General features: G+C 53.1%; 3 protein-coding genes across 3 annotated transcripts; all 3 read left to right on the top strand.

Moving 5' to 3' along the window:
• Positions 1 to 67: 67 nt before the first annotated feature.
• Positions 68 to 2,278, top strand: Nepl15 (Neprilysin-like 15). The gene has a single exon (XM_017246366.3). The coding sequence runs from the start codon at positions 125 to 127 to the stop codon at positions 2,198 to 2,200; it is 2,076 nt and encodes a 691-aa protein (XP_017101855.2). The 5' UTR covers positions 68 to 124; the 3' UTR covers positions 2,201 to 2,278.
• Positions 2,279 to 2,348: 70 nt separating this feature from the next.
• Positions 2,349 to 4,837, top strand: Nepl14 (Neprilysin-like 14). The gene has a single exon (XM_017246368.2). It carries the CDS (start codon positions 2,706 to 2,708, stop codon positions 4,779 to 4,781), a length of 2,076 nt encoding a protein of 691 aa, XP_017101857.2. The 5' UTR covers positions 2,349 to 2,705; the 3' UTR covers positions 4,782 to 4,837.
• A 142-nt stretch (positions 4,838 to 4,979) lies between these two features.
• On the top strand, positions 4,980 to 7,775 carry Nepl13 (Neprilysin-like 13). Its single transcript, XM_017246365.3, has one exon. The coding sequence runs from the start codon at positions 5,174 to 5,176 to the stop codon at positions 7,397 to 7,399; it is 2,226 nt and encodes a 741-aa protein (XP_017101854.2). The 5' UTR covers positions 4,980 to 5,173; the 3' UTR covers positions 7,400 to 7,775.
• Positions 7,776 to 9,057: the final 1,282 nt, after the last annotated feature.

The following is a 9,057-nucleotide window of genomic DNA, read 5'->3' as shown; positions in this document are numbered from 1 at the left end:
ATGACGATAAGCCGCCGCTCAAGTCAAAAATCGACGCATCTCTCGATTCTCGCTCAGTTTCGTTTCGGCAATCATTCGGTGAACAGGTCACAGATCCCAGAATCTAAGCAGAACCCTCGAAAGTATGCAACTTAAATCCCTGCGACTCCTTCTGGGAGTCATCCTGCTCTGCTGCCTTGGACTATCAGACAGCGTGGCCCTGCATCCGCATCCTCTGACGGCCAACTACACCTTGGACATCCTGCGCCTGGCCAAGGCAGCCCACATCAAGGCCTACATGGGCGAGGCCGATCAAGAGGAGGCCTGCAACAACTTCTACAGCTTCGCCTGCGGCAACTGGCCCCGCCTGCATCCCGCTCGCATCTCCAACAAGCGGACCAACTACTTGGAGGAGCTCCAGGAGCTCTACATTCGCAAGAGCGCCGAAATGCTGAAGAGCCCCACCCGAGGAGCCGAGAACAGCGCCGATCGCCAGCTCAAGAACTTCTTCGGATCCTGCCGCCTGCACGCCAACGATACTCGATCCGCCCTGACGACCCTGCTTCAGGTGGCAGACTTCCGAGGCGGCTGGCCGGAGATCCGGGTGCCATCGTGGTACCAGTACGAGTACGACTGGCTGCAGGTGGTGGCCAACCTCAAGCGGCAGCTGGGAGTGGACATCTTCATTGGCCTGGACGTGATCCTGGACTACAAAGAGGAGCAGATGCATCGCCTTAAAATCGGAGCCCCGGACTTCCAGCTGGGCCAGCGGCGTCGCTACACGGATCCCTACTTTGCCGCCAATCGCGACATTTACGAAAAGAAAATATCCAACAAACTCCAGCAGTACTTCCCGGAGCAGTCAAAACGCTGGCTAGAGGAGGTGGCCGAGCAGGTGATGGACATCGAGCAGCAGCTAGCCAAGGGATTGCCCCACAATCCTGCTCTGACCCTGGAGCAAACTACTCGCCAGAGAACCGCCGCCGAGATGAACACCGCCTACGGCAGTTACGTGGACATCAATCGCTATCTGCAACTGATCTTCAACGAGAAGCTGTACATGGATCTGTACGAGACACCAGAAGATTACTTCTCCAATCTGGTGGAGGTGATTCGAGAGACGCCCAAACTGAAGCTGGCCAACTACACGATCTGGAGGGCTCTGGAGGCTATCGACTCCGCCCGAGTGCCAGCCACCCAGCAGACGGATATCTGGTGCGTCCAGCTGACCCAGCGCTACTTCCCGCAGCAGTTGGAGAGCCTATTCCACCGCAACTACAACCACATGCAGATGATCAACGAACTGCAGTCGACGTGGTCGGACATCAAGCGCGTCTTCCGGGAGGACCTGCAGGCCTCGGAGAATCTCCACTGGCTCACTCTCGAGACCCGCCAGAAGGCCATCTCCAAGCTGGAGGCCCTGAAGCTGCACTTCCGCACCCACGACGACCACAAGCTAGTACGCCAGATCCACGGTCTGAGTCTGCACGCTGAGAAGTTCTACCCGAATCTGGTAGCCGTCCTCCAGTGGCAAACTCAGCGACAGTTGGCCAAGCTGATGGAGGAACCAGTGGCCGAGGACGAAGTGCACAAGTTGCCTCATTACGAGATCCAGAAGAACAGGATCCAGGTGCCCATTACCTTCTTGCAGGCCAGGTTCTTCTGGGATCCGGCCTACCCCAGTGCCCTGAAGTACGCCACCTTGGGAGTACTCCTCGCTCGTCAAATGCTGCACGGATTCGATGACGTGGGCAGGCGGTACGACGCCTATGGTTACCAGAACAACTGGTGGGACAGCACCTCCGAGACGTCGTACTCGCGCCGCACCCAGTGCTTCCAGGAGCAGTACGCCATCTTCGTCCAGTACAAGGAGAAGCCGATTCAGGACAAGGAGCTCGTGCGACGCGTTGTGGCCGACAATGGCGCCCTGGACATTGCCTACCGGGCCTACCAGCAGTGGTTCAAGAACGCCGCCGACACTCCCATCATCTACCAGCACGAACGACTGCCTCTCCTGGATTACAGCCACAACCAGTTGTTCTACTTGGGATATGCCCAGCTGTACTGCTCGGACTATCCCGAGTCCGTGGAGCGCTTCGACGAGCTCCCAGAGTCTCTTCGGGTGAACACTGCTCTGTCCAACCAGCAGGCGTTCGCCAATGCCTACAGCTGCTCCCGCGAGGATAAGGTCTATGCCCGCTTCAAGTGTACGCTCTACTGAGGTGCTTCTTATATTCTCCCTCCATTATTTTAAATGTATTTCACAAGACTATCCAATAAAGGCGATTTATGGCACATATCTTAGGGAGTTCTTTCTTTTTCTACCACTGGGAGTTGGGGAATATTCTGGATTTCCTCAGAACTATGTATTTGTTTTGTCGAAATATATTTAATTTAAGAAACTAAACACAAACTTGGGGTCTTTGAAGACCAAACACTGGACGGAAATATGAAATTATTCCTTGTTTATATTATCTGGAAGGCCCAGCATAAACTATCCCACTTTATGGAACCCGCTTTTATATAAGATGAGATGGCAACTGAAAATAAACTTTTAAAGTGACTGGATCTGTTATGCCTTCCAATGTTCGAATCTCTTTACGCTGATCAGTTCCCTCTCTTTCCAGATAACCCCAGTGGCCTCTGGCCATATCAGCTGCTGTAGTTGCCTCTCTGTTTTCCGATCGCTACTGGGGCAGTCGATAGCTTCATCGAGCTCCGGCAGCATGTCGGATACTGGTTGGACGACAGTGTTCCTGTGGCTGCTAGTGGCGAGTGCTTCCAGCTATGGAGAGGATGCTCCCACAACATTCCAACGCATCTACCAAACGGAGCAGACCCTAAGACAATCCAAGTCCCATGAGATGCGCGGCTATATGAACCAGAACATCGATCCGTGCGTGGATTTCTATCACTTCGCCTGCGGCAACTGGAAGCACAAGTGGACGCCGCAGGAGAAACTGGAGCAGCAGGTGGAACGGGAACTGCTCCTGCTACTGGAGGACTCGGTCAAGCGAGAGGATAGCCCCATAGCCCGACAGGCCAAGGAGTTCTACAAGTCCTGCATTGCGGCCCAGGGCCAGCAGAGCCAACAGCAGCAGCAGTTCCTCAGCGACTTCATTCAGCAGAATGGGGGGTTCCCCGCCATTCCGGGCTCCCACTGGGAGGTGCATCACCACGACTACGATTGGCTGAGGATCGTTGGAGGACTGCGGCAGCGATACGGCATGGACATCCTGATTGGACTGCGCGTGGGCTACAACTACGCCAAAGTGCAAGAGAACAGCCTGTACCTGAGCGAGCCGAGCACTGTGATTCCACGGGATCTGTGCACCTGGAATCGGTCAGACATTCGGGACGCTGTCTATGAACCACTAGAACATCGGATAGCTGCGGAACTAAAGACCTGGCTGGCTCTGGGAAATGACCAATCCGCTCGCCTAGCTGCCGATCTTCTGAGTTTCGAGCACGAGCTGTGCGGCGGCATGCGGAACGACACCTCCGAACTCTGGGACGCAGAGTGGGAACTCTACCAGGCCAACTACACCCGCAACACGCTCTCCGCCTTCTCCCAACTGTATGGACTAAACCTGGACTCGTATGTGACGGCCAGCTACGGCCAGAGCATCGTGAAGCCAGTCTACATGGCCGCTCCGGAATACTTCCGGCAACTGCACCGGACAGTGGCCGCCCACAACATGAGCCTGGTGGCCAACTACATCATGTACAGAGCTGTGGCGGCTTTGAACTTCCCTCTCGAGGATCGACCACACTTGCGGAAGACGGAGTGTCTCAAACGAACCAAGGAGCTGCTACCCTCGGCCCTGGGAGAGCTCTACGCCCGTCAGTATAGCGCCGAGGAAACCAGACCGGATCTGGAGCAGCTCTACAAGGGATTGCAGGAAGCGCTGCGACAGAGCTTGAACGCAGCGTGGTTGACGGAGGGAACTCGCCGCATCGGTGATCACAAGCTCTTCGGCTTGAAACTGACACTGCCCAACTACGAGCGGGCACCGATCCTGAAGCTACAACTGGAGCGGGCCAACTACTGGAACAATCTCCGCCAGCTCTTGGGCGCTGTGCATTCCCAGCGATCGAGCCTGCTCTTCGAGGAAATGAACATCACTCCCTCTGATCCGGTGGAGGCTTTCGAGGCACGGGTGCGTCTCCGGACTGTGCAGAGACGAGTTGACATGGGATTGGCTTTGTTGCAACCTCCGGCCTATGACAGACATTACGGGCGCGCCCATGCCTATGCCACCTTGGGCTTCAAGTTGGCCCAGCAGCTGGTAATGGCTTTCGACGATCCGCACTGGTCAAAGGGTCTGCTGGAGCAGGACCATTGGGATGGCCACACCGTCTGGATGTATCACAACAAGACCGATTGCTTCATCCGCCAAGTGGACAGCTATCTGAGGGCCAATGCAAGTGCCGCCAGGCAGCTGATCACTGACAGTGCAGCGCTGAGCGTGGCCTTCAGAGCCTACCTGTTCTGGCTGAGGTTCAAGGAGCCCAACAACGACTTCAACATTCTGAACACGGAGACCCTGCCCGGACTGGATTTCTCAAACACGGGCCTCTTTTTCGTGGCCTTTGCCCAGGAGCTTTGCCGCCCCGAGCAAGAAAGCCCGGAGGAGGAGCAGACCATGCCGGAGGGCTTTCGGTATAGCGCCAAACAGAATCACACCTGGGAGCGATTGCGGGTGAATGGGCCCTTGAGGAATCTGGCGGAGTTTGCCAAAGAGTTCAGGTGTCCCATTGGATCACCAATGAATCCTGCCAACAAGTGCAGTACATATTAGAATCTACAGGCATGTTTTGTTAATAAAAGACTACTATATTTTAGTTAAAACAAGTGTCTTGAGTCATAGTTTTGAATCGGAAATGAATGTAAGACCCTCCCGTAGAGGTTAAGAACCTTTCCTGATAGAGGGATTACAACACCCGAGGCTTGATTCAAGAATAGCCTTGTCGCCAAGCCATTTTTCCGTTTCTCTGTTATTGTCAATGCCAAGTTCTTGGCCCGCGAGGCCAAGTTTGTTTACTTCTCTCTCCGGTGGGTGCGATAACCCACAGGGACTGGGAGCGAACTTGACCCAGTTCTCCCAGGTTCAAGCCCAGCTCCGAGAGAAGCCTCCGATCCGGCGCTTATCGTTCGCCAAATAGCGCGTTCAGTCTACACTTCACCGCCAAGATGAGAGCTAGCACAGACGCTTGGATGGCTCTGTTTCCGCTGGTGCTGGCATTTGCCGTCCCCCCCTCCGGAGTGCTCGGTGTCCAGCACAACATCCCGAATCGCACGCAAATGGGTGGTGTCGTGGCGGAACCTCGCGAGGAGCAGAACGCGCGACGTCTAATTGCCTCGGACATTCGCAAGTACATGAACCTGAGTGCCGATCCCTGTACGGATTTCTTCGAGTACGCCTGCGGGCAATGGGGGAGCTACCACAAGCAGGAGATGCGTTCCGGGGAACTGCTCACCGCCCAGCAGATGATGGAGCGCCGGATCTTGGATCTCCTGCAGCAGCTGCTCGCCCAGCCACTGCCCCCTCACCATCACCCCAACAGACACAACAAGCCGAACGTGGGCAACGTCCGCAAGGTGCGAGCCTTCTACGACTCCTGCATGTCCGCCGAAGGCAAGGACCAGGAGCGGCGTCAGTTTCTGATGAATGTTCTCAAGGACAACGGAGGACTGCGGACAATACCCAACTCCAACTGGCAGGCGAATCGACAGTTCGTGCAAACCCTCGCCGAACTCAGAAGAAACTACGGATTCGACATACTCTTGGGCCTGGAAGTCGACTTTAACGTGGAGCAGATGAAGGGAAATAGTATCTACTTTGGCTATCCCAAGCTGACCATTATTCCGGAGGAGTATTGCAGCTCTGTGGCCACGAGAGAAGCTCAGGTGAATGACACGATCAACGAGGAGGTGCAGCGACAGGTGGAGGAGAACATTATCGATTGGTTTAACATGGAGAGAGGAGAAGCCTCCAGGTTTGCCGGCGACATTGTGAGCTTCGAGTTCGAGCTCTGCAAAAGGATTCGGGAGGAGCAGATCCAAAAGCCGGACGAAGAACCCCCCGCACCCAATGGATATCCCATGTATGAAGTCCGCTCCCGCACGGGCCAGGACAGGTTGCATCGTCACAGGAGCGGAATGAGTCTGATTGAGCTCACCAGTGAAATGGGCAATCAGTTCGACTTCAAACTGTATGTCGAGCTACTCCTGGAGATGTCCTACACAGACGTGGTCTACCTAAGGTCCCCGGAATACGTGAAGCATATGGTTAGGACCATCAAGACCCACAACCGGCTCACAGTCGCGGGATACATCATGTACGTGGCTCTCAACGAACTCAACCAGCACCCGGACAGGGATCCTGTGCGTCGCGCCCGCCAGTGCGTCCATACCACGCAGCGTCTCTTTCCCCAGTTCATGGGGGAGATGTTTCAGCTGCAGGTGCAGCGGGATAATATCAAGCACGACCTGGACGAGATCTTCAAGAACGTGATCAAGGCATTGGAGGAGCAGTTGCATGTGGAATGGCTGGCCGACAACGACAGAAGGGCGGCCAGGACGAAACTATCCCAGTACCGTGTCCTGCTGCCGGACTACCAGAGTCTGGATCTCTCCAGGCTGGAGTTCCAGAAGAACGACAACTACTGGCGCCGCTTCGAGACGGTCCTGCGCTACCGATCCCGCCAGCAGTTCGAAAGTCTGAAGGGCAACGACTTTGGCAGGGAAATGGACGGCATGGTGGACGGCTTTGAGGTGCGAGCCGCCCTGGCTCCTCGAATGCAGTCTGTGGTGGTGGGCTGGGGTCTACTGCAGGCCCCCTACTACAGTTACTACTACCCCAAGGCCATGAAGTACGCTCTGGTGGGCCAGAGACTGGCCAGTGCTCTGGTCCAAGCCTTCGACGATGAGGGATGGAATCGCCAGCCGCAGGCCACATCCCAGTGGAGCGATCTGACCATGTCAGGCTACAGTAACGTCACCGAGTGCCAGAGGGCGCAGTACAGTAGCTATCTGTTCAACGAACCCTCCGAGTTCCGGAACACCACCCGACTGAGGGAGGTCTTGACCAACGGCAGTGGCCTTAATGTGGCTTTCAACGCCTACCTTGCCTGGCTGGAGCAGCAGGACCACAGGCTTCGCTGGATGATGGCCAAAGAAACGCTCCCCGATCTGAACTTCACCAACACCCAGCTGTTCTTCATCTACTTTGCACAGGCGCAGTGCTGGGCAAAGGACACGGCGGAACCTCTCCCGGAATCCATGCCGCTGATGCAGCACACGCCAGAGCGATGGGACGTCAATGGGCCGCTGAGCAACTCGGAGGAGTTTGGACGAGAATTCGGCTGTGCCCTGGGCACTCCCATGAACAGCGGAGACAAGTGTTTTCTTTATTGATGATAATGCTGATGCCGATGCTGAGGCTGATGCTAAGGCTGACTCGGCGGAAACAAAATACTTTTAAACTAAGTCAAGAGGAGCTTTGTTAATTGAAGGGGATGCCAGTAGTTCCCACTTTAAACTACAATAAACTAAGCCAACAGAAATCGTTTAAAATAAACCCACTAAAATGAGATCTAGCTGACACTTTCACTTTTTTTAAAGGGCCCCTCTTCGCACCATTCCCAGATGCTGGGAACTAGAAGAATGGATTTCTACAAACACTTCAGACTGGTCTGGGATTCAGGCACTCGAGCACGCATCGTTCGATTTAACAGATTCCGTGAGAGATATGGACACCACTACTCGTTAGGCGCATCCGTCGGAAGTGGGCAGCTACCTCGGCCTTGAACTTTCCATCGATTACCGTGCCATTATATGGTTGATGAGCTCAAGAGCTGCCATTTAGCTTAAAGCCAAGCTTACCTGCAAAGACAAAGGAATTGAAGAGTATTATTGTTAGTCGAATATGTAGATAAATTGATTTTAAAGCTATAAGTCTATAATGTATAGTTCTGGCTGACGACACCCACATGCAGATGTCCAATTGAACTTTATACTATATCCCCAATTTACTAAAGTAACCTTTGGTGATCCCAGTATTCTACAATTCTATAATTAATGAAATGCAATGCTAATTCAAGTTCCAGTCCAGCATCTCATTGATTCCAAATGGAACGGAAGTGCACCATGGCCATCCGTTGAAAAATATTCTTTAAGCCCGTCATGCGTATCATCCAATGCAGCTGTGCACAAAAATGGCAAGTAATTTTTCGTACAATGCGTCATGGGAGAAGCAAAATATAAAAAACCATAGCCATAATTAATGTGGCAAGTTTTGTAATCACTTAAGAGAAGAGAGAAAACAAAAACCTAATAAAAGAGCCGACATAAAGTACCACAAAAGTAATTTTCAATTCACATTCGAAGGAAAAAGATGCCATGGCCTGAGTATATCATTACGGCGGCCCCCACACAACAGACAACAGACAACAAATGGGAAAAATGTTCGCACAACCGCCATAAAGTGACGCGGAATTCCAGCCACCACTCGCCCCAGGCATCAGGCACCAGGCACCTTCCTTAAGTATCGCTAGCTTCCCCCACAATTATCAGACGATGGCGAGACATCGGCCATCAAATCGGCGACGTCGGCTTCGTTTGTTGCCAGCTAATCAGCAAAAAAAAAAAATAAATAATAGTACAAGTGAAATGCAAGAAACGGAAGCTTTGGAAAAGCCAATAACAATGATTGCCAGATAATCCATAAAAAGTAACTACGGAGTGGGAGGCCTATTCAAATGCCACAGTTCATCGTTCTCTTGATGAGGAATTTGAAAAACACCCACGACCAACTATCCAAAGGTGTAACAGCGGTTTTATTTCAGCTTCTACAGTGTCCCCAGAGCAGGTTTTAAGCAGCTTAACGTTGGTCTAACAGGGCCCTGGAATTTAAATGAAAATGTTCCAAAATAAACTGCACGCACGAGTCTATTTGATTAATCAACTTTACAAAGCCCCAATAAATCAAGCACTAGTCTTTAAACAAGACAAACGCCGGGCAAACGTCCCAAACGACCCAATTTCCAGCTCCCTATCTATCTAGATTCTTGATG

Source organism: Drosophila bipectinata, chromosome 3R, assembly GCF_030179905.1.
Source record: "Drosophila bipectinata strain 14024-0381.07 chromosome 3R, DbipHiC1v2, whole genome shotgun sequence".
Lineage (NCBI taxonomy): Eukaryota > Metazoa > Arthropoda > Insecta > Diptera > Drosophilidae > Drosophila > Drosophila bipectinata.
The sequence above is the reverse complement of the archived record's forward strand: the minus strand, read 5'-3'. Positions and strand labels throughout refer to the sequence as shown.